The 26,653-nt window shown below is 37.9% G+C and overlaps 1 protein-coding gene across 8 annotated transcripts in view; it reads left to right on the top strand.

Moving 5' to 3' along the window:
- LOC134671400 (protein sprint) overlaps positions 1 to 26,653 on the top strand; it is a 282,803-nt gene that overhangs the window by 239,213 nt on the left and 16,937 nt on the right. For 5 of the 8 annotated variants that reach the window (XM_063529246.1, XM_063529245.1, XM_063529243.1 and 2 more), the window contains 8 exons: positions 11,704 to 12,028; positions 22,674 to 22,871; positions 23,720 to 23,904; positions 24,264 to 24,490; positions 24,823 to 25,049; positions 25,123 to 25,500; positions 25,677 to 26,228; positions 26,415 to 26,610. In XM_063529246.1, coding sequence (XP_063385316.1) covers positions 11,704 to 12,028; positions 22,674 to 22,871; positions 23,720 to 23,904; positions 24,264 to 24,490; positions 24,823 to 25,049; positions 25,123 to 25,500; positions 25,677 to 26,228; positions 26,415 to 26,610 — 2,288 coding nt within the window. The remainder of the gene's footprint in view (positions 1 to 11,703; positions 12,029 to 22,673; positions 22,872 to 23,719; positions 23,905 to 24,263; positions 24,491 to 24,822; positions 25,050 to 25,122; positions 25,501 to 25,676; positions 26,229 to 26,414; positions 26,611 to 26,653) is intronic. The other 3 variants (XM_063529247.1, XM_063529248.1, XM_063529250.1) reach the window with 3 other exon arrangements.

Below are 26,653 nucleotides of genomic sequence, written 5' to 3'. Positions count from 1 at the left end.
TCAGGATTTATTTAAATTAATGATATAAATAAGCTATTGTGTAAAAACTATTTTAGTGGTTTGGACGGAATTATGAGATAAAAAGTTAATAATACGTTATAGGAAGTGCTAAACTAGTGATTTAGGTTAAGAACTCATGCACAAAACGTTATTGTTGCCCTTAAAAGTTGGAAAAGTAATTTAAATTTTGTAGGTTATATACAATAAAATGGCGGTCAATGTTAAAAAGCAACGTGAACCGTTAAAATTCTAATATGCAGCATACGACTGTTATATATCTGATTAAGATACTTAAGTGAACCACTATAAAGTCCAAGTCGTTCTTTCGATACACTAGTGAACCTCTAAACAGTTATAAGGTATCTTGTGAACGTTTAAATAGCCGCTATACACACAGTCTCAATGGTAGTATAATAGGCTGCTTAGCGGTAAACATGTTCAGCGCTAAGCCGTATTATGCGCCACATGTGTTCGATTATACGTCTATTGGTTTCATAACAGTTCACTCGTTCTCCCTTATAATAAGTCAGCAAAATAAAAGCTGCTTTAGCGGTAAACATCTTCAGTGATAAGCAGTATTATGCGCCACATGTGTTTCATTTATAGGTCTATTGGCTTCATATTAGTTCACTCGTGCTCCCTTAAAAGTCAGCGTAATAAAAGCTGCTTAGCGGTAAACATGTTCAGCGATAAGCTGTATTATGCGCCACGTATGTTCCATTATACGTCTATTGGCTTCATAATAGTTCATTCGTGCTTCCTTAAAAAGTCAGCGTAATAAAAGCTGCTTAGCGGTAAACACCTTCAGCGATAAGCTGTATTATGCGCCACAGGTGTTCCATTATGCGTCTATTGGCTTCATATTAGTTCACTCGTGGTCCCTTAAAAGTCAGCGTAATAAAAGCTGCTTAGCGGTAAACATGTTAAGCGAAAAGCTGTATAATGTGCCACATGTTTTCCATTATACGTCTATTAGCTTCATAATAGTTCACTTGTGCTCCCTTAATAAGTCAACGTAATAAAAGTCCACAATTACCTCCTTATACAGCACATGGCGTAATTTTATCCACTAAACAGACCTTATAACGGTTAAAGCATTTGATAACCCTTAAAGCTGTATAGGTTCGTAGCAAATATACCTTTATATCACTCTTTGCGTATTAATGGTAGTTTTCAGAGCCGTAATGCAGCTTTTAATCAGCCCTAAGCTATATAAATATCACTGAAATCTATTATACAGCTGTAGGACCAGGAGTGTGCTGTTATAAGTGTCTTAATACGCACAGAGCGTTAGATAGAACTAAAAGTGAGTTGTTATAGAGCTATCTGTGCTACTTGGGAGTCGCTTTCGTAAAAACTAGTGCCTACGTCAAATCATGGGATTAGTTGTCAAGCGGACCCCAGGCTCTCATGAGCCGTGGCGAAATGCCGGGATAACGCGAGGAAGAAGAATTACATACGAGTACACTTTGTATTGACAATGTTGTAAAATAATAACCACACTAAATCTAATGTATTATTCATAATGGTTATTTTTTCTTAGTCCTTTCGCTTTTCAATGAAACTTATCGATTCAACATCAATCATTATAATTAACTTAGCTAACCTATAAACCTAGTGTGTAATTTTTGTCTATTACCTTAAACATGAGAAACAAAACTGCTATGCAATCGGAAATTAGTATTACAACACTTAATTAGAGGGCACCATAAAGGATGATACACGTTAGACCGGTCCGTGTCAGGGTCGGAGCTTCCGGCGGTTACATTCACGGTTAGGTGATCACGTGATGTTATTTATAGAAAACGATGCGCCGAAAGCTCCGGCCCGGACACGGCCCGGTCTAACGTGACTCATCCTTAATACGGTTACCAAAAACCGAGCCGCGAACATGACTGTTTACGAAAGCGCAATACAAAGAGCAGTTATTATACGAGAAAATTGAAGTCTACGAGACATAATGAGGATAATTGGGTTTCCCGCTCGATGTCTAATGGGCATGCTGGCTCCGTGTTTACCTTGGCAACGGATGATATATCAGATGAGAAAAAATGAGAACCCGTTTGGAAACGGTTCAGAATGTACGAGCAAGTAGTACGGACTATGGAAAGAGCTGCCTTAATTGAGGGTTTACACTGTACACTTTACAGGCTGGTTTACAGGTTTTCTTTTTCTTCTATGTCGATTCTATTGACACGAATTTGGGTGTAATATGCGTACGATTTCAGCTTGAAGGCTTTCTTTATTCGCGATTTACCCAGGACTATAAGGAACAATTCATAAGTATTATATAGTTGTAATATATTTTAGCATATTAAGTATATGATATACTAAAATTTTGTCGAGACTACATAACATAGTGTGTAGAAGGAATTACTAAAACGTTTCTAGTAACTATAAAGCTTTATCTAGTTAAACGAAGAAAATTCGCTTAAACCAAAGGCGAAACAAGATTCTCGTCTTCAAAAGTAAATGAAACGGGATTCCAAGAAACATTTATATTCAGTAAATTAATGTAAACACGAGCTTTTAAAGGAAGCTCTCATTATATATTAACCAAGAAGGGATCTTCCCATTTGCCTTCCTTTGATCGCCCCTCCTAATCTGCCGGATTAAGACTATCTGTTGACGTCTCACTTTTGCATAATTATTCGGTTTATCAGAGGAAAAAAATCAATTTTAGTGTGTTCTTGCACGGAGTGGCGTGATACTGACTTGGTTGAGGATGAAATGTTAATTTTATTATAGTCGGATGGTTTTAAAAAGTCGACATCCACTTGAGAGACTCCTTGGCCATGAATGGCATTGTTATCTTTTGTTAAACCAAACCGCTAATTACCTGTGCAAAATGAAATGCAATAACAACAAAATATTCTAAACAGATAACATCTTTACCGCTTGAAGGGAAGGAAGGCATAGATTTTAAATATAAAGGCATTTATTTAATTGACAGCTTCATATACTTATTTTTCTAGAACTTGCTTAATGAATATCTTCCTTACTGACCTGAACACTTTAAAATTTCAGTCCAGACCCGAAGCCCCGTAGGGCCTCTTTGTAATGTTAATGCCGCATAATGGACAGACAATTTATTCTTTACTTCCAAACTCAAAGAGCCGAGTGAAAAGAACAAACTTATGCGTAACTCGTAAAAGGGAACTTATATTTTCTGTGTAACCTACATTTTGAAGGGACCATACCTGCGATTTGACTCAACAAACTTTGCGTTATTTTGTTGTATTTTGCTGAATAAACGCTGCCTTAATGGTACATAATGTGGCCGGACCCGGTATAGTCGCGGACGGAAATGACTAGTGTAATATTTTGCCTATAGATTTAGATTTAGATGATGACCACTTTTTTATATCACTAGGTTACGTTCGTTAGTTATCTTCAAATGACCGAACGCCAAACTGCACACAATAGGTGGCTAATGCGGGGCTCCGTCGACATCGCTAACGTAAAGATAAAACAACGAAAATGATGTAGGCATTTTGCGTTCTGGACCGTTCGCGATGTAGACTTAAAGCGATTTAGGCAAAATATTACACGGGACTAACCCCCGGACTATGATGACTTTTTAAATAAGTTGTCGTAACCTAGGTATATCGCGTAATCTAATGATAAGTTGACGGCCTAGACTTACAAAGTAATTGATATAGGTGTAATAAAATTCAACTTTCGCTTGTCGCGAGGTATTAAGCGCGTAATAAGCCGATGGATATCACAACCCGCACTTCCCGTAGAAAGTGTACATTTCCAGTATGACATTAGCGGGGGAAACCTGCCTTCCCGCTGCCCACGCGACTTGTTGAGGGATCCGATTATTGTTATTGCACTTGGTGAGAAAGTGAGGATATGGATACAGTTAACTTTATAACATTCTGTTGTTTTAGTAGTTTCGTACCTCAGTTTTTTACATGACACAACACCTTAAATACCGCCATAAGTATCTTAAAAGTTAAGTTATACATAAGCTACATTAGCATAACTTTGGCAAGTCTTATTGTCTATTAGCGACCCGCCCCGGGTGACACGAAACCATAACAAATTATATACCTAAACCTTTCTTAAGAATCACTCTATTGATAGGTAAAAACAGCATGGAAATCCGTTTAGCAGCTTTAGAGTTTATTGCGAACATAAATACACACAAACAGATGTAGTACTTACTTAATGTCAAAAGTGCTATTCAAACTCAAGGAAAGTGATAATATGTTCAAGTCTAAAGCCGTTTTTAGGATTTCAGCTGCGAAGCGTTTGCGGTTTCGAAATGCATACCATAATAATCTCGTGGGTGTCGTGAGAGTTCAACAGGAGGATTACTTGAAAGGCGACGTGGGCGATGCGATATCGTCCTGCAATATCGCATTGTCCACGTCATTGTGTGCTTTATGTGGCCTTTGATATACCCTTACCAACGACGAGTAAAACAAGGAGACTGGCAATGTCATTACACAATGGCGTTTCTCAAATATAAATACATCTCCGTCTATTGAAGGAGAGTTATTTTGACTAGAGGTCTAAGCGCCCAACTAAATGGAAAATAAGATTGAATTCCAACGTGAACCCAAATTGAACGCGAAACTAGAGGTCTAAGCTCGAAATAAAATGGACGGCACTGAGACCTGCTGCGTTAGTGACGCCATCTAGTATATTTATATAATAATATAATAATACATCTAGTACGTCAGTCTTTATGCTTTATTCGTCCTTGTTTTATTAAAAATACTTCTGTTTAATTCAGCTTGATACCCTTGTATTCTTAAGAACAAGTTGTAAATTATCAAGGATGATAAACCGCTTGTTTTACGACTTTGAAGGAACTAAGACGATGTTTTCTTGTCCGGCGAGTTGCGGCAATCGAGGACACTTTTATACCCATTATACTGACTTTAATTGCATTTGAAGTTTTTGACGGGTAATAATTTATGTAAGTACTTAGTAAGTACATACCTATTACAATCTACCTATCAACTAAAAAATATAGAGAAAACAATAGGTAATTTAATAAAGTGTTAGTAAATCAGTAATGCTTGTTCCATGAAATGTCCAACGTTCTATTTACGGGAGAAACAGCATTCCTAGTACAACATCCTTACGTACTACTAGAATAAGATACCTATCTTAAGACAACATTTCCATAAATTACGAAGACGCATGTACGATGCGATTATTTTCTATTTATTCTCTGATAATTATACTGAATATTCTACATTATTCAGAAATTGTCACATGAAGTGTTCTCAACATGTAAATCTAGTTAAAACGATGACTGGGAACCTGAAAGGCGGGGTATGAAAAGCTAGGCACAGTTCAGAAATAATCGCCTTAGCGAGGCGTCGACTGCTACAGGATTATAAAGCCATATACAAAGCTGTTACAGGATTTTAAAGCTTTTTGCACGGCTCGTGTCTAAATTATGAGGACATTTTTTACCTAATTACAATGGAATAAGGTGGAAAATTGATAAAAACGTGACAATGACTGTACAATCTGGTTAATGCTTAAATAATTTGCGATGTTAAAATAATTTCTGAGATAATATAAGGTTTGGAAAGCTGTTCTCAATACCTATATCGTGTAAGTACATTTTTATATTTAGTAGTACCTACTTAAATAAATCACCGTAAGATGATATTGTTTTGACATTGAAAATTACAGTAAGTAAATACTTAAATTTCTTAAGAATTTTTTCTCTTAAAAGCTTAGAAATTTCGTGCCTAAATGTCGATTTCAGACAAATTAGAACATCCCTTGGGGTTCAGATTGCGCACCGCATCGTTAATTACTTAGTTACTCCCTTCATTACCATTTGTAACTGACGAACAGAAATCGTGATTAGAAACTATCAATCGCACACCCCTATCGGAAACAGACGTGATCTGAATTCCCGAAATTATACTCTACCTTTTTGCACATAAGGTTGAAATTTAAGTGAATATTGTACAATGCCAAGTGCCAGGGTCTGTCTATATGCTCCAGTGCAAGTGCAAAGTGATCAGGAGTGCCGCCCGTTATCGGTTCATGGTACAAGTGCCTTTCAATGGCACTTGAGAGTAACGTTAACGCTTAAAGTTTACGGCGCGGCTCTATCAAACAATTATCGCCTTTATTCTAAAGAGAGAGAGTTGAAAAATGTCAAGAAGATTAGGTTTAGTGACGTGAAATGCTTTTTTACAGGTGGATGGGCAAAGGGGAGTGATGTGATTACAAAAATTTTTGCCCTGTTCAATAAAAGAAGTCAATAGGTTTGTATTGAATAGCTACCTACTTTTTTTAAACCTGTGTACCTACATATAAAATCAAGAAAGCAAATTCAACTTTTAAATAGTGGTTTCTTCTGGTGGTCTCTTCAAACACTTCGTCAATTTTGCAATACCAAACAAAATCAAAAAGGTAAGCTTGAAAGTTTCATTAAAACATCAGAATTTCGTGAGTGATGTCATATTTACACAAAGTGGCCTAGTTTCTTAGTAAACTTAATTAAGTTTATGTTTATTGTGGGTACTAGACGACGATAAATATAATACATATGTATATTAAGGTATAGCTGAATACTTGATACGTAGAAAACATAACTCAGGAACGAATATTTTTGATGAACACACAAATATATTCCCTAATCAGGATTGATGTCACTATCTATCAGTATCAGGGTTCCTACTGCTAGGATATGCGCAGAGAAGATGGCCGATGGGGTCGAAAAGTGCTCGAGTGGAGACACTGGAGACCACGGACTAGCAAGCGCAGCGTAGGACGTCCACCCACAAGATGGACGGACGACCTTGTGAAGGCTGCCGGAAGACTCTGGATGCGGGTCGCTTCCAACCGGTACGAATGGAGGTCCAAGGGGGAGGCCTATGTTCAGCAGTGGACGTCTTATGGCTGAGATGATGATGATGATGATGACTGTTAGGATTAGGCTAGGCTAGGAGACCTATATATAAAACACCAAGGAACATTGTAGAATTTCTCCCTAGTAAGCTTGTTGCAAAACGAGGATGCTCCCCATTTGTAACCAGAGACTCGTAAGTCTCGTAACTTGTGCGGTTTCGCATCGACCATTTCCGATGCATTCACTACTTGGAGGGATGCTCTGACAGATGCATTGAAAACAGTTCCTTTTATATGTAGGTACCTACTATAAATGTCGGGAAAGGCTGGATTGCAAGCTGAGTCTGATAAATAGACAAATAACACGAGCATTCCTGTTCTGATCAATGGAAGTTTTATTTTTAAATGAAAGGTAAATTTTCTTAATATATTTATTCTCCTATAGTCAAAGATGTAAGGAATTTGAACATATTGAACATAAAACGACCTAAAGTAGCTGAACAAAATTAAGTTTCATTATTGATAGAGAGAAAATTAGAAAAGTTCTTACCATTTACTTAAAATATTTTTTTTCTTGTGGACATGTTTTTGCTGTGCTTTACACACATAAATAGACTCATTTCCTTTATGATAATTATTTAAAATATTGCCAAAATCATGTAACTTAACTGGAGTATTTGCTTTGCCATTTTCTCCCACCAAAGTTGTTTAAAAACATGCAATTGCTTGCGTATTTTACTGAAGCGCGATATTTGACGATGTATTATTAGTATTATTACGAATAAAGATCCATTTATTTCATTAAAAACAATTACTATACATTTACAAACATATTAAAAGTCGTACGTCACAAAAAATTAATCACACTTAAAACCAATTACTGCTACTTAACCTTAACCTAACGAAGCTATAACTATAGATAAAACTACGACAAATAAAGTACAAATTTCTACGTATTTGAGAAAACCTTATTTACACTACAATTTCTACTAAATATATTCCAGTCCTATACGAATTGCAGGCGCTATGTTATATACGCGACATTTTATGCAGACGACAAAAGTGCTACAATAAATATGAAATGAATAAATTTCGAATCGATTCATGTCGATACGTTCTGGAAATACGCTCTTTGTAGCGTTCGTTTGAATTTTTATCATCTCGTATCGATAAAATGTCTTCGGAAATATTTTGTGTAAGCTTAAAGTTGCGCGTCTGTGACAAGTTTTCAGTCAGATTCGCTTTTGTATATCTAAATCAAGTGTAAAATAAAAATGGTAGCGTAGTAGGTTCAAAAATATTAGACAATTGTATTGTAGGTAATGAGTGTCCTTTAAATTTTCATTGCAGAAAGAAAAGTTTCTTTCACAATGTATTAAATTAACCTAAATCCCTTTTATGGCATACTGAGGATTCTTTTGTGTAGCGAAATAACAGCGAAGCCCTCGGGGCGGTGACTAAATGAAGAAAAACAAAAGCCGACCATTAGGGTTGGCACCGGCCTATGACAAACAATGCCACACAAACATGGCGGCCTAGGGTTGTCCACGAAAGTGTAATCCTAATTAAGTGACTCGAAGAAATAACAAGCAAATAATACGGAGGAAAACGAAGTTTATTTTGAAAGCTCCTTAGTAGCGACACTTTACTAAACAAATATAATCTTTCGCGTTCATAAATTACATGTTAAGATTGTCTTGATATATTAAGCCTGAAAAATGGTGTCTGTTTTGTTATCTAAACATTTTAGATATGAAAATATGGTATGATGGCTTAAATGGTAAAGAAAAAAAAATTGATACAATTTCCGTCTTAAGCTCACATCGCTTTTTCGAAATCCGATTATAACTCCTTTTGAATCACACGGACAAAGTCCTATAACTTTCAAATCAAAGGTAACCCTACCTGAAGCGAAGGAAATACCTTTTTTCCTGTAGCGGACAAGGAATGTGCAATTAATCTCCTGATTCCGGGCCTTGTGAGTAAATAATCTGTTGCTTTAGTGTAGTGTGGGCGAGTCTTGATTGTAACTACGCTGCGATTATGTTTGTATTTCATGGCCTTTTAACATTATGTGACATTAAACTTGATACGGCAACAGAGAGAGACCGGTGGGAGAGTTTGGCTAGATAAATAGACCTCTGTAAAATCTTACTGTGTCTGTGTGTGTGTGTATGTGTGTGTGTGTCACAAGATTCTCGACTGCATTTAGTCAACATGCACAATGTCAATTAGTGACGTAGAGCTACAATCAGCCAAAGTCGTATATCGTAGATTCGTAACACATCTTTGTTACCATATAAATAAGGATGTGTTCCGATACTTCCGATATATTGAGCAACTTTGGCCATCACTAAGTGTTTGATGCTAATTGTAGGTACAATCAGCACCTTGATCACAGTATAAGGACGATGTATTTTCCTTGATACCTTCATTAAAAGCATTTTTAAAAGTAGACTCAAAAATTAATCATGACGTGTAACGGTTTTCATTATTTTCCTACCATCACATTTTACACGAACACTGTTTTTCTCATCAATTCCGACGCATTCGATACTCATGCATATTAAAAAATTCAGCCAACCCGACACCAAATTATTCATTAAAGCTCCACCTGCTACTGTGTTGGCTTCAAATATGATGTTTTAATTAATTGCAAGGGTCGTCATCCTGTCCTATCCGTGTAATTTCTATAGCGAGGCGAGCGCACGCGAGTAATCTCGGGAAAACCAGTGTAAATGTGTATTTCGAGGTCCCTTGATACAATTCTATATCCAAAAGGTCTCTAACGCTGGTCTCTCTGAGCTTTCCACTCACCCGTTCTCGCTGAGCGGTTATAATGACGCCCTGTAATGACCACGGCGTCATATGACCGAATGTGACGCGATGATTTGTCGCCGCTTTTGGGACACGTGATACGATTAGATTTATGGGATCCGTTCCGTAGGCAGATATCAAATTATATACCTACGAGACGAGACTACTATAAAACCCTATTTCTGTTCGCTTAGCTGTTGTCAGATTTGAGCATCTTACGTTATATCCATTGAGGAAAAACAAAATCACTTTCACTCCGGCTTACTGAGGGATATGTTTGACATAGAGCCATTGATATACGATGATTTGGAGTTTTCTCTTAGATTTTCCGTGATATTGCAGCATGTTGCTTGTAGTTCATTCAATCTTAATACGTATATGAAAATTACAAAACATGGAAAGGTTATATATGTATATTCTAAGCACTTGCTTTTACTACGTGTAAGTAATTCTTTATTACACGCTTCAATAAAAGAAAAACAACTGAATAAAAACAGAGACAGGCAAAATATAGGAAACGCACTCTTAAGACTAAAAAGCTATCACTTCCAGAGATCTATTTCTTTAGGGGCATATTTTTTCCCTATAAATACTAAAATTCAGCTAACTTTAACATGAAATAGTTTGTTTAACACCATGCCAATATGTTATAGTCAAAACGTTAGTGTAGTTATCGTGCGCCGACCGACGTGCCGCTGACAAATTGAGTGTCAACTCCGCGTCATTGCGACAACGTTATTACAGCGATTTTTCATCGGCACCGTTATTCTCCGCAATCGAACCTGAGTTTCGTCAATCACAAGCCTCTAAAAACGACTTTAACACGGTTGAAAAAGGTATAAAGTCAAATGTAGCAAAGTCATATTAAAAGGCAATGCTGTCGTGGCCACTAGTACGAATTTGTAAACGAAATCCGTCAAACGATCGTAAATCTACTGACAGAATACGACAGCCTACAGTTTTCATTTACTAACAAGACCGAAATATTTATGTATGCGGAAAATCGGTTTCCATTCGAATACAAGACGTATCATATAGAGATAGGCCCAAAAAGCACCTGCAAAAAATAACGCAGTGAACTGGCAACATTCCGCAAATTACCGACATACACAGACACATCGCGTAGCTTCCTATTACTATACTATACTGTGTCATTTAATACAATTTTAACTTTATTGCCACTGCATACGGTTCAATTTATTAATGTTAAATTGTATTAAGTAGGAGATTTCTAAAGTGATTTTTCACCGAGTAAACGCAGTCGGTGTTGCCATCAGCCGTGCAGAGGTTTTTAATTAATATACGGCGTCGGCTGTGGCCCGGGAATAAATCTTAGTTAATGTCCCTTTGGTCTGGTCAGCGCCCCATGTGTCTACGCAAACCTTCCCCGTAACTGTGGTCGGATATTTATTTTTTATGATGCCGGCTTGTATATATATGGTATAAAGACTATGTATTGCTTTACATTAATCTATTCAAAGTTTTTCTTTTACATTTATTGTTTATTCATAGACAGCCTTATTAATCAATATTGTTATCGTGTAGATGTTGCAGGGCCTCAGTGTACTTACCATTGTAAAAAGCTGTATGCGATTGTAATTAGTATTGTCAGTTCAACAAAGTAGGCGCAATGTCGACGGGTACAGGCTAGCTTAAATTAAATTGGTTACATTTACTTGCGAAATAGAGTACCATCTATATGTGCCTGACCGCAGTAAGATGAGGTGGAGTGGGATACTGAAGTTTCCCAAATTTGAGCGCGACAGGTGGTAAACTTTGCCGTCTCTCGGGTTATTAGACACACGTACAGTTTGCCATTTAATTAAAATGTTGTTTGGCATGCCTCCAGCTCAAGGTCATAATTATGTTAGTCTGAGTCATAACGCTACGATACCCAACGGTATTATAAGCAGGGTGTGGCACAAATCTGGTTACAAAAAAGTGAACCAGTTCTTTTTTCTGCATAATTGGTATATAAATCGATACCGCAGTATCAGATTTTAAGTCTTTGAAAGATGTCATTCAAGAGTTTTTTTTTTATTGTTCCAGAAATGCGACGTTCCTCGAACCTCACTTGCAAGGCGTGAGGCGGCGGGACAGTAGAAGCTCAGACTCCGAGCACGATGAGCGCTCCACGGAAGACGACGAGCGCTCCCTCATCCGGAGCTCGCCCCGCACCCGGCTTCCCCCTCCCCCGCCCCCGCCGCCCGATGACGAGCCTCCCCCGCTGAAGCCAAGGGAATTCTTCGAGAGACTCCAAAGCCAAGCGATGCGGGAGGCGCAAGAGCGCAAAAGGAGGGATGTATCGCTGAAAGAGAGCCAAGTGTTCCGGCCGGTCGACGCTGATGATAGTCTTGGGGACAGCTTAAGTCAGGTTAGTTTTGAGATATTGGTGCAAAAATTTGCAACCTGACCACGGATTGACCTTAGTCCTTGATGAAATGTGACGATAGGGCCAAAAATTAAGCTCACTGTTGTTAAATGGTGGTGTGGCATGTGATCTCAAAACATCTCTGAATAAACTATCGTGCACGTTCGGAGCGTGCGTTCCGGGACCTTCGGGTAACTGCTAACTAGGATTAAAGAAACCATCAGACGAACCAACGTACCTGTTGGTATGTTCTTACAAATTTCTTTTCTGCGGTTAAAATAAACTGCTAGTTAGGAGTATAAAATCCTCTCTTAAATAGTTTAAAAGTTGTAAATCGCGGGCTTGGAACTTTATTCTCTGATCTAGACTAATGAACCGCATCGCTCTCCGGTCTTGTTCAGTTTTTAGTTTCGCAAACTTTTCTACGAGTTTTTTTCGCTGTACCTTTTCGCTATTTGCACTGGATTGTATTACGATCTCATTCCCGAAAGATTGACGTAGGTACGAAAATCTTAAGTCTTAATCTAAAAATCTACGAACTCTCACTCGCTCACACAACCATATGTGAAAGTGTGACACACTGATATTTATGATGAAATGTTGTCGAATCTTCGGTTCTGAATACGATCCCAGGATCCGCGAAGAATATTGTATCGGGCTGAAATTAGATTTGGTCGTTTATTTGTAGAACGATGAAAAGGGTGTTTTTGCATACGATTCAGATCGGAAAAGCTTCTATTTTGCCTCCATTAAGCTGAATAGGATGGGAATAATGTTATATACGCGTTACATCTTCCAATACATTTCTTGAAATCACATTTGCGGCACAATCATGCTGTTTCCGCTAAAAGCCAGTGGTTTTATTTTGTTGAGTCATCTTTAAATGTGTAGAGAATTCTTCAAAGTTAGATATTCATATTTACGTGCTATAAATAACAACAAGCCGAACGCAATTTAAAAAGTTTAAATCCCTATTACGGAGTCTTGGTTTACAGATTTTGTTTTCGGTAGCTATAAAAGTTTTTAAATAACTCCGGACAACAATTGAAATAACTCAGAACGTCGAACAGCCACATAATGAAATGCTTTGGCGTCGTGTAAAGTTGAGTTTCACGTTTTGCTTTAAAATTGCATTGTTTTGCCGCAATATTTGCGTAAAAACGCGGCTGCACTCTGTTCAGTCTGTGACAGGAGAATCCTTGAGCCGCAACACTTCTCAGTCAATTGCGAGTGTTGCTTTGTACACTTGAAACCCTTCCGAACTCTTCTCGCCCTCGGAAACTTGGGAGTAAATGGAGTGAGCGACGACAATTGTTTACGATACCGCCTTTGAGTATTTGGAATATGGTGAAAGTTTTGAATTGTTAGTTTGTCGGTTGAGTTTCGAGGAAATAATCTTCTTGCACCAGTCACTAACCCGGACGTTAATCGGTTAAACCTGGAGTTACCATGGTTACCAGTACAATTTGACACTGGATTACCGGTTTAACCGGTTAATCCCGGGTTAGTGGGATGGTGCAATTGGCGCTTACAAATTAAAACTTAACCTCTTGCTCATAGGTTAATCACCGGAGCTCCCACATTGTTTTTTACATAACGTTTATCGTTGTCGTTTATTATTTTAGAATACATAGTTAATTATGTACCTACTCTATACGGATATAATGGTCTTTATTGTCTACGTGACAGCTTTCTATCCCACGGTGTTAAGAGCCCTTCAACGTGCACACTAGCGCCACAGCTAAATAATCGTGATTATTTAAATTTAACGAAAGATATTGAAAAAAGCTACGTACTGTATTGTGTATGTAAGTACCTTTTGAATACATCAGACTAGTGTTTATGTTGCTGGATTCGTCATTCTATGCGTCCAAAGTTAAAACGCCCGTTTTTGTTTTGAGTTCCTAGATCGACGAAACCAGCAACATAAAAACTAGTTTGATGTATTCAAAAGGTACTTAAATACACAATACAGTACGTAGCGGCCCCCTTTTTTCAATATCTTTCGTTAAATTTAAATAATCACGATTATTTAGCTGTGGCGCTAGTGTGCACGTTGAAGGGCTCTTAAAAAGTGACAGTTATTTTATCACATGGATAAAGATGGATAAAGCCATCCATTAATACGCCAGCTGGTACGCAATTTCATATACAGATATGCCTCTCTATAGCTAATACTCTGTAGATGCTAATCTTATTTCACGAACTCGACGTTAAGCGTAACCTACGGTAATAAATTCCTCAAGCATCTCTAACTTATAGCTGGTTTGATGGATTCCTGGCTCAAGATACTTAATTATCCTAGGCATGGTTACACGATGAATGGTCTTGTTTTACTATAAATACATCAAGAGTATAAAATAAGATAATTGTAGCTTTACTACTAGGGTACCGTGTAATTAAATATTTAAAAGACTGAACAAAAACTTCATCAAGCATAAATTAGAGGCACGACCACAAACCTCCTACGCTACGGTTTTGTCAACATTATTGATCACTAAATTCATAGCTGCCATTTTGGCGACCGCGCCGCGGTCCGAAAAGTTAAAGGGATGTTCTAAAAGCATAATATTCATTCATTACACTACACTTAGCAGCCAGTGGGGCCGACAATTAACCCTCAAATTAGGATGCTTGGGCCCAAGTTAACTGCGTCCTGACCGTAAATGACATGTGCGAACGACCAAGGTTTTTACGGACACCCTTTAGTGGTAATAATGGGGTTGTTATGTCCTTTGTACGAGTGAAAAGTCACCATAATATATGCTAAACAGGCAATTTTCTTCTTTATGTGTGACTTGAAACGTCCCTTTTTAAACTTTCTTAAGTGTTATACTAGGAAATGAATATTTTAATTCGTACACGAAGTAATACCCTAGGTAGACTTCATTACCATTGTTTATTATTTTGCATTACAGCTTTCAGAGTGTTTATGCGAGCACTAATATCCGAAACAGCATAATTAAAGCATGAATACAGCATCAGTTTGAACCTACATTAACTATGTATTATTCACGTTAGTGTCCGGACATCATTATAACTGGATAATACTTGCATATTTTAAGGCAAATTGGTTATTATTCTACACGCTCCTGAAAAAACTGAAAACCTAATTTAAACAAGTCATTCTTTGGATTAAACCTTTTTGATATTTTTTTTCTTATTAGTAAATATTTACTCCAAAAGGAAACGCTTCAAGGACAATTTCACGACCCTCATTTATGAATTTAATAAACAAATCGGCAAATTCACTAATAATTATTCGTTCCCAGGAAAAGCATTTCTCATTTTACAAACTAATTTTCAATTGCCAGTTAATCGGAAAAGCGCTGAATTTAACGGTTTAAGTTTGCTGGCAAATGAGCATTTGAACATGAACGAGTTTATGAATTTGCAATTAATGCATATTCATTGGGTTATTTTAAATGTAAGTACCATTAAATAAAACAAAACTGAACTGTAAATTACTCCGTATTATTAACAAGTTTCTTAAGCAGTGGTGGCCGAGTGGATATGATGTCTGACTTTCAATCCGGAGGTCTCGGGTTCAAATCCTGGCTCGTACCAATGAGTTTTTCGGAACTTATGTACGAAATATCATTTGATATTTACCACTAGCTTTTCGGTGAAGGAAAACATCGTGAGGAAACCTGCATACATCTGCGAAGAAATTCAAAGGTGTATGTGAAGTCCCCAATCCGCATTGGGCTAGCGTGGGGACTATAGCCCAAGCCCTTTCGCGCATGAGAGGAGGCCTGTGCTCAGCAGTGGGACGTATATAGGCTGAAATGATGATGATTAACAAGTTTCATTTGAGAGTGATATTTTTACTCACCAGAGGACTGCCATTAGCTACTAAAGTAGGTATGCTTATTTGCTCATATTTTTTTACGTTTAGCAAGCCTGTACACATCTGTGTCTACGTGTGTGTACAGTCGCCATCAGATATATCGGAGCGGCCAAGGTGTTCACAATATCTGAACACGCACTCTAATGCCTTGACAATAGAGGCGTGTTCAGATATTTGTGAACACCTTGGCTGCTCCGATATATCTGATGGCGACTGTACAACGCCTCTAACGCCTGCCTGCATTTTATGCTCCGATTAAATTTCACAAAGGGTGACATTTCGATCGCATAAATTTGACGCACAATTCAATGCTCGAAACGTGAAATCTGAAATGACTGCAGAGTGGATGCACCCATTGTCCCGTAATCGATTGCCTTTCAGTACAGTTGGGTGCAAATTAAACCGGGGCCAGTGTCCTTTTTTAATCGGAAGCGATTATGTCCCCCGATGGGCGTGTAGGGAGCATAAGTGCTGGGGACAGCCCGATAAATTAACTTTCATAGGGATTAGAAGTAAAAGTTGGTCGATTTGTAGCAACGCCTTATTAGCTCAAGATTTAATAACATTATTCTTTCAGCCTTGTTTCTTACACAATTATTCATTTGTATTCCTTTTGTTGTTTGGTACTTTATTCCTGGGGCCCGTTTCTCAAAAGCTTGTAACTTGTAATACAAGCGGTTGTCACTTTTTGACAGTGTATGTTAGAAAGGGACTTCCACTTGTATTACAAGTTACAAGCTTTTGAGAAATGGGCCCCTGTTCGTGTTACCTAATATACAGAATGTAAAGAGATTTTTTGTATATAAAATTAAAAAGGTTTCTTAAGTACTGAGTTTCAGGTATACGGGCCACGCGTTTTTTTTTTATATACGGGGTTCATATTGACGAAATTTTGTGACATTAAAAAAATATGATTTCTTGATAAGCAATACATATGTATGCACGCAACATTACAAACGTAACGAATAAGGCTAAGTTGGAACCCCACGATCACAACCAGCCGGTCTCACCCCAGCCCAGTTTCCGGCTCTCATTATTATAATGCACCACCAAGCATGCACCGGGTGCCTTTTCCAAAACGAATAAAATATGGGGGAGTACATTCATATTATGTTTTCCAGGTCTCTTACTTAACCATCACATTTTAAAATAGGCTTGATGATATTTCAAAATAAAAATTTGATTGTTAGTAAATAATTTGGAGTTTGGATAATGTGGGCAGAGTTAAGATCTTTACGAAAGGTTAATAAGTAAAGATTGAAATTTTAAATATAATGCTTAACATTCTAAAAATGCTAGGGGTGATATCGAATTTCGAAAAAAAATGCATATGATCCAAGCCATTAAGATTATTTATGTGACATAGTCGAGTAAGAAAGCACAATATGTTAAGCAGAGCTGTAACTTAAATAATATTTATAATTTTACAAAAACGTATGAATAATGAATCTAAACTTTTTTTTAAATTAAACATGGCCAGTAAAATGTGATCTGCCGCAGCACGCAAACCGTTTTTCATCGTTCGAAACAAAATATGTACCTAGTTATCTGTGCAATTATGTATTTATACTACCTACACAATTCTAAATCATCCCTTTTTTGGCAAATTAGCAAAAGAATTCACAAGGAATAAATGAATAGTTCAGCAGTAGGAAGTTAAGTGTCAATTGGATAATTCGCAGCACGGTGGAGCCGGCCGGCTTATTGATTTTTAACCCCGCGTGAGTCATGCATCCCTCGCATCCCAGGACCACAAACACTGTTTGCTCTCTTTGATTGAACTTGAAGAAAACTAAAGGGTCGCCGAGTAAGTTTGTTTGCCAAGTAATAACGGTTTTATTCGGTGCCCGTTTCAACTCGCTGTATATTTTGAGTTAAGTTTTTTTTTACTGTTGCTCGGACGCTCGTTAAAAGTTCCAAGTTGCGGAAAGTTCTTTTGGAATATTGAATGAGGTTTTTGAACTTGCAGTTTTGAACACGGTTTCGAAAGTTTCGAAATTTGTTTGCGTTTCGTTTTGTACATTTTAAATTCAATTTTGTGGGAACTTCACCGACTCTTAATATAATTCTTAGTCAATTTCGACATATAAATCAAAATCAGTCACAGACAAGGATACTTACAAATAATTACTTAATATGTTGATATTTTTAGAGCAGCTTGCACTACGCACAACACAGAGAAAAGTATAACACACTTAGAATTACAAAAATAAACTTAATCCGGGGACAAGGAGAGTCAACAATAGGAACAAATTGACTTTTGCAATTTCTATTAGTTCTTGCAATTTCTATTATCTGTTTGTTGAAATTAGATTTAGGATTACTGAGCTGTTTGTAGAAATAAATAAACTTTACAGAAATAGTGAAACTTCCATAATTATTACTAAACTTTATTTTTTCCCCAGTCAGTACAGAACTGTTTTTTAATTCCTGGTGATGATTTTTCTCTCAGTGAACTAACGATAAACGATTTACGTCCTGTTATTTTTATTTTGTGGTTGTTGCACTTGTTGCAACCTATTAACAACCGTTAAGGACCCCACATAAGTATACACTTAAACGTAACTTTATGCTTAAGTCAGCAGACAATTTAGTGCAACATGCCTTTACTCTCCATTTATTTAAGGAATTTCCCACTAAGTATTCCTACTGTACACTTGTTTCGGCCGTTGCAGTCTCATAGACTGACGATATAACCCAATAACCTCCCCATCGTCGAAGGCACAGGTGGCCCAGCCACCGGCTAAAACATCTCACCCATTCCGGCACTAAGAGCACGTGCTCTCACTTGGCACTTAGTTGGCAACTCGTGTAAACGGGCCCAGCGACACTAAACGTCAACTGTTGTATACTTTTATGAGTCTCGGCCAAGACGCAGATGTCTCTTAAGAGATTACGGAGGGTTTTGCGATTATGTACCTTGTTGATGAACATTTGTTCACGTTTGAATTTTTTATACCTTTTGTTTTCAAGTTTGGTGGCGTTTACATAGTGTGGAAAATATCTTGAAATTATTTGGGTTATAATTACTGGGTTGTATTAGATACGATTCGACTTTAGATTTTCTTGTTTCTAATTTTGATGCAAGCTGAAGAAAGTATGGGCAATCTAAACATATTTAGGCTTGAGGTCCATCTTTCTGGTACAAATAAAAAATATATGTTTCAGACTGATGAGGCAATAAGTTCATTATAAGTTATTACGTGCCTCTATATGGTGATGCATGGATGGTTGTCATCTAACCAAGGTCGATTAAACCAATCCAAATGTTCACATTCGGCATACTTTCATAACAATTTCGGTTTCCCAAACTCCGGTAAATCCAACTTATAACATGTCAGTACATTCCCTTAACGACCGCTTTCGCCGAAGAAAACTAATTGCAATCTAACTTGGCACATAAATCTCAAAGCACATATTTGAGGTGTAGCTAGCGTCCCGAACGCGGTTCTGGACTATTGTGCCCTGAAATTTAACACCTTGGCTGCGCGCGGGCCTTTGTGCCGTATGATTCATGGCACCATCACCACGTTTGTTATTGTAACCGATTGTGAAATTAATTTCATCGTCTAGATTGTCGCGTTTCCGCAGAATTATTGTCGTGTTAAAAGCCCCAAATTGCTTCGGATTAATTATCATCGTGTCATTTGTTTCAATTCAACGAATGCAGTTAGCGGTTAAATGAATTAAGGGGGAATTGTCAGCACGAATGTTCCGATGTAAAGCGTACCTGCTGGTCATTAATTGCCTATAAAATTTTTAATTGATTAATGAAATAAAAGCAAGCATGAAATCTTTATGGACTCGTCAATATTTAAGTTACCAAACTTAAAGATATTTTCTGAAATATGCAACGATTTATGAACGTAATTGGAGTTCCTAAGAGGCTTGTCCGAGACAGACTGCTGACTTAATCGGCTTACGAAGTGTGTTCGGCAGTGCTGGTTTATTCAGTTCGATTTGAAATATTAATTATTGGTAGTATAGCCGGCCGCCGGCTGCATGCGACTAAATATTAATTTATAGACGGCTGGAGCTCGGGTATCGCATTGAGTTTCGATTTGTAATTCATTTATGTCTGTCGCTATAGTTGCACAACAAAGGCTTGTGCCTTTAAGACATTTTTAAGTAAAGAACTACGTAGTAACTTTTACTCAAGCTGGATATTCCGTTTAGGCTATTCCTTTCCTGGCGACAAAATCAATATGGTTTACTCTCTCCTATCTCTTATGTACTCAAAATATTCCTAGACACTAACACGGTGACTTTATATGTATATATAGGTAACCATTTTAGAACAGCACACTTTCTAGCAATTATACCTGCAGCAAGAAGTTTTACCCTACAAATTATGTTGCTTGAAATGCACACTAGCTAATTTGCGCTTACCAAAGGTTTCTCTTTCAAAGTAGTTCTGACTTAAAAGCCAAGTGAAAATGAATCTGCGGCTTTGACTACTTAGATGTTTGATCTTGCCTTATTGCGGTTTGCAGCGTAGGGTCTTTGATAAGGAGTTACTCGTAGGCTCGTAGGTGCCTAGGCACAGAATAAATAATAGTGTACTAGGTACAGAAGAGTCACTCTCTAACAAAACGCGTCTGTTACGATCAGCACAGATATGGCCGCTAGGTGGCGACAACGCCACGCGCGGCTTATGGCTTTCCCCCAAAATTGGGGCGGAACGGATGTACTTTTAACTACCTGTAGCAAAGCGACGAAATCGCGGAGTGAGCCACGCCTGGCCTAGGTAATATCAGGCTTTTGAAGAACGGAGGTTATCTTATTTTTCTGTAATATAGCTGTATATAAACCTTGAAAAGTTGCCCGAATAGATATGAATAAATATGTACAGAAATATAACTAATCGTGCAGCTTTTTGGCTGGTACCTATGTCAATGTATTTTTTTTTTAATTGGTACCGGCTGTTTATTTATTGTAATGGTTTAATATCGAATAAATTAGGTACAATTTAGATTTAGGAATCATCCTAATAACACGCTTGGAGGAATATGGAAAATTTCTACTAGCCAAGGATGTTTCAAGAAATGAGAAGTGGAAAATTGGGGTCGGCTTCTGAGCGTATTCTTTATATTTTATCTCGAGCCGCTATCATGATTTCTGGTTATATTACAGGCTTATCTGGGGGCAATGACCGGCGGAAAAGGGTAGACGACTTTACGGCAAAATATGCAACTAAAATAGTGAATATATGTGCCGGACACATATGAAATTGGGTGCCTTCTGCCTTTGTACCGCGAACCTTTTCGGAGAAAATTGGGTAATAATATTTCCAAGTCTGTGAACAAAGCCTTCTCTGTTTGAAAGGGCGTTTAGGAAATTTTGTCTAAGTATTTGAGGGTGCCTACGCGTTTTATTCCTCTATTTGTTTAACAAAAACTTGTTCAGTGAAGTAGATGTTCACAAAGAACCGGCGAAGGCTAGCGATATCAATAAAAAATAAAGAATATCTTTTAAAGTGTTCGCGACATAGGCGAAAATAATATACCTCCTTATAAACTACATTTTGTATAGATAGACTAATCGCATCACATTCATTTGGATGCGATAATTATAACTTATAATTTATAAGGGCTCATTTAGACGGTGCTCATTTAGACAGTTCATTACATTGCGTTATTTGATCGGTCGGCTGAGTTATGCGATGCTGAAGGAACACTAACTTTAATACAAATGTACATTCCTCTACATAGACAAAAAGTTTTTATCGCTTGGCTGCAAATTCCTAAACATATATCGTACCGCAGTTGTAAATTCACAGTTTGCTGCATAATTTTGCAACACATTATCTTAATAGCAGCGTCGTTTACGCGTAGAAGACAAACAACCGGCAATATAATTTACTTACCGCAATATCCTCATAAAATTCACTTTATTTTAAGCTGTACACACACGCCGATCCCTCAATGAGAGTTGAGCCCGGGTTTACGGGGCTTATTTCCCCCGTACAATCATTACAGAGGGACTGTTTGTATGATATTTCGTAAACAAAACAAGGGGCCGTTCTAATTAGGATGCCGTTAAAGCTTAAGGAATATTAGGTTATTATTCTTTGTCAGTAGAACGTTTGTATTAAATTTTAAAGGCGCTTGTAGTAATCAAGATGGAATATAATTAAGTTGCGTCGCGTAAAATGTGTAACTTTTACCTACAAAAATTGTTTGTACCTATTGTATATTATATTGTTTGTTTCTAATAAAGGTACCTATATACCTAAGTGGTTTATGTTATGCAGAAGTGGCCATTAAAACTAACTGCGAAATGATAATTTCACAATAAGCTGCAAAATTGCATGGCCACATTATGAATGGAACTCATTCGTTAAATGGCCTTGCATTTTTAAAGCTGGGTGTACATTTTCGATAAAATCGCAACTGATATTTTTAACTGCCCGCTCGTTCACAACTTCATAAGTTTCAAATGGACTGCTGTCCCGATAATCAATATCCAACTTTCCTCTAATATGCCACTTGGTAACAACTTTTATGTATTGAAAAAAAAACATCGTAATCATTAATAGATTGGTATACAACACAACCATGGTATAATAATATACTCCGCCTGGTACTCTTCCCGTCTTTTATAGGTCACCTGACTGACACAAGCCTACGTCATCATGCGACAGCGCTATATGATAATATGCGATAGCGCTATATATAGCGGCCATGTTATTGTGACGTAGGCTTGTGTCACTCTGGGAAGAGAAGACCATGTTTTTTTAGACTATGAACACAACCTTGCAAAGCTTCGTGGAAAGTAATCAAGATAACTTTATTACAGAGCCGAGAGAGCCTCTCATCCGATGGCGAAGGTGTCCGTGGCGACTGTTCATCAGTGGATTCATCATCCGGCTCAGAGGAGCAGCCTCCGTGTGACATCGGCCTCCTAGAGCGACTGATTAGAACCCACCCGGTCTGGTTCCTTCCTGGCATCCAGAGGGCCGGGGCATTCCATCTTCTACAGGGGAAAGAGGAAGGGGTATGTTTGTTTCTTTATAAACTTGTCTACTTTTAACAAGGCTAGTTTGTTTCTTTATAAACCTACTTTTAACAAGGCCAGTGGTTGATCATCGAGCTCTTTGAAGTAGGCGACGTTGGTTATTTGGCACTACTTATCGGTACAGTAGATTCTATTCGGCTCTTGTCTGGAATCACTGTTCTATCTATTATCTATGTCCTGGAAAGTAAGTGGGGTGGGGTAGATTACAGTTTCCTAATCGTCCTTTATTAGAAATTCTATCTGAGAAAAAAGGAATACACCTATGTTTTTAAATATCAATAAGGTCGCATCTTATTAAATTGTACCTGATGTTTAATTGTAACGAGAAACACAATTAAAATTGATTTTCATTTAATGAATTTCAATTATATATTCCATTTATATAGCAAACATGACCAAAGAAAATTATGAAGTTCCTAACAAGTACATTTTGAAGAATGATAACGGAAGCGTTAGGTACGTTTATATTTTATATTGTACAGTTGATCAACATTAAATAACTTGGGAAGTACCTAATCATAGTCCTGTTCTTATCACATAAAATGAAAAATAAAACGCCTTTAAAAGAATTCAAAACACGTGCAAAAAGTCCCACGCTACTTTATCAACAAAAAAAAACACATTTCTGTGTAGGTAGGTACCTACTTCCCATTTTGCCCTAAAGACTTAAGAGTAGGAAAAGCGACCCGACTGGCACGGAAAGTTCCGGTCGTTTGGCACCATTTTTGGTGGAAAGTCTGCCTCCTTCCGTCTTAAATAAGGTTAGGTTATAAGATTAGTGTGGACATTAACTTACCCTACTTATAATTTTATTTGTAATGTTCCAGAACTTTGTGGTTAGGCAGTCGAGTCAGCCCGACACGATGGCGATCAGTGTCCGGTTGCCGGCGGACAAGGGGCCGTATATCGAACACTATCTGATACAGGCCTCGGGGGGCCGCATAGGCCTCGAGACCTCGCACAACCGATTCGATAATATACCGGAGTTGATTGCGCATTATTCTCAGTGCTGGTACGTATAATCTTTGTGCGTTTTGTGTTTGTCAGAAGCATCTTTTTTTTCTGAGGACTTTCAAAGTTGGTGGAAAGTCAATTTGATGGCGGTTATTATAATGACAAAGGGTGAAGATGGCCAGAAATCGAAGTTTATAAGAAATTGGTTGTAGGAAAAAGGATGTTCTAGTTACCCACTGAAATATAAAACCCCTATATCCTGCCACTAGCGAGTAGGTAAACATTTGAGAAATATCTTGTCACAGATTGTCCTACGCCTACACTATTGTTAGTTTTGAGCTATGAGATTAATAAAATAATAGATTAATAGTTGACGAAATATAATCCTGAATATCAATAGGCTGTTTCTAATTCCAGTGATGAATTACCAGTCCAGCTCCAACTACCACGTCCCCTCCGCGAAGCAAAGAGCAGACACCAGCTCAGCTCCCTGGCCTTGCTGGGCCAAGAGTTCTGGGGCTATCCCATGGCTAACCCAAAGAACAACCCGCAGAATCTGCTCTCTCCCAGTCAGACAAATGGCGTCGTGCCTATGGCTGTGACGCCTTCTGACACGGGATCTAGTCTAAGCAGTTTTAATGCAAGTAAGTATTCTTAAAAATAGCCATGAACACTTTATTGGTTTATCTGTCTATTGACAACAATCGATTGATACAAATCGATGTTATTTTGTTGATTGGTTTTGTATGTATAAAATAATTATTATAGAACAATCTTACACAATCGACCTTGGTGAAAAGATAAGAAGAAAAGTCCCAAGTGAGGAAACTGAACTTTTCCTAAAACATACCTTGGACGAGGATAGACTTTTTGCTTCAGTATGCAACCGCTATGGAGCAATTATAAGAAGATCAGAAATATACAGATTTGAATCGGGTGGCAAATTTTGTAAAACATTTCTTTTTAATGTTTTCAGGTATAGGAACAAACTCAAGAGAACAAATACTCAGTCCAGATAAAGAGCAAAATGTCGTGCTTAAGATGTCATCAATAGATGCATCAGGTTCCCCTCCGAGTCAAAACCAGAACCTCAGCACATTTAAGGGCAGACAAGCCCCTTCACCGCCAGCGAAGCCCAATGGAGCGTTCATTCGTGCTCCCAGGCCGACCCCACCTAATACCTTAAGCCTCATGTCTAGTACCGTAAGTTACTTTTCTTTAGAATTAACAGCCGCTTGTATTTGACTACATTATTAATGCGTTACCTGTTTTTCAGGCTCATATAACACAACCTCATACATTCCCTACCACCAACACGCAACATTCTCCCACGCAGCTAGGCAGTGCTAAGACCACTCCTCCACCGCCGCCTCCTCGGTGGGCCAAACCTCCCTTCCCAAAATCCCTGTCACCCAAGAACGAGGTTTCCGCTTTCAACCCCATTAACAAAGCATCAAACGGAAACATAACAGTCACGACAACAGTCACGTTTAGCGTCAATAACACTCAGATCCACAATCACCAAATAAACGAAAGTATTCGGAGTGATCGGCTACAGCTAACGCTTGCGTCTAACGCTATCAACAATAACAGTACGACAGATGTATTCACAATCATGGACGATGCAAAAGCCTATGACGAATGCAACGAACAGGTGAGATTTCTAAATTTGAGAAGGGCGTGATTATTGTGTGTACGTTTTTAAAAAGCATGCTCATGTTACCTTGCTTGAAAATAACCAATTCTAACCCCATCAATGGTTCATTGTAAAAGTAATTTATGGTTTTAAAATGTACTTACTAATAGGAACCCTATATTTGTCCCGTATAGAACTTGATGCACCGCATGTCGCCAGAGGGGGAGTGCATCAGTACCATGGCAGCTAATTTGCACGGCAGTTTAAAACGACAAATGATTGAGCAGAACACTGAACCTGGATCGCCGTTAGAACCGCAATCTCAAACGAATACTTCCGATTCCGCCGACCCGCTGGGCAATAGTTTGACTAAATCTAACAACAGTTTTTCACCTAATCAGTTGGTTTCACCTAATGGTACAAATTCAGTTACCAGTGGTATTTTCTCTCCTACAAGTCAAATAAATTCCCCTGTATCAAACGATACTATTTCATGCAAAAGTGGTGTGTTTTCCCCTTTAAGTCAAACGAATAAGAGTGAGATTTTCTCACCTGTTTCGAGAAGTTCTCCTTTAACGAATAAGCATGTGTTTTCGCCGACGTCAAATCAGTCTATGGTCTCACCTATGAACGGGAAAGAGAGAGATAAAGTGTTGTCCCCAAACTCTAATACTACGTCGACTACGCCGTCTGGTCGATCCAGGAGGAGTAAGCACTCCCTGCGAAAGGAATCCAGACATTATCAGGTAGGACGGTAAACCAATATGTATTCATGTGTGTTTGGAATATCAATTACTTTTAAATGGTCGTAACTAACCGCACGTTTCTTATCAAAGGAAGCCTGAATTTCGATATCTTTATTTTAAGTTTTTGCTGTTTTAGCCATTTTTTTCAGTAGTCAAAAATATTAACAATACTTAAATATTTTGTAGGAATCTGATATCTTGGAATCACCAGGCGTGTATTATCGAAGTTCATTGATGGATAAAGTATCTGATTATGAAGATATTTGGGGACCAGAAAGCAATAATTGTTCTTCTTTCAAACCTTTGAAATCAGAGAGCGACAATAACGTACACAATGGACTAATGAAGAGCAAAAGACCTGATCTCCTACCAGACACATTACGTAAGTTAATTATTAAATATTTCCGTTGCTGCAATTTTCTGCC

The sequence above is a fragment of the Cydia fagiglandana genome, chromosome 15 (genome assembly GCF_963556715.1).
Source record: "Cydia fagiglandana chromosome 15, ilCydFagi1.1, whole genome shotgun sequence".
Lineage (NCBI taxonomy): Eukaryota > Metazoa > Arthropoda > Insecta > Lepidoptera > Tortricidae > Cydia > Cydia fagiglandana.
This window is presented reverse-complemented; position numbering and strand designations above follow the sequence as displayed.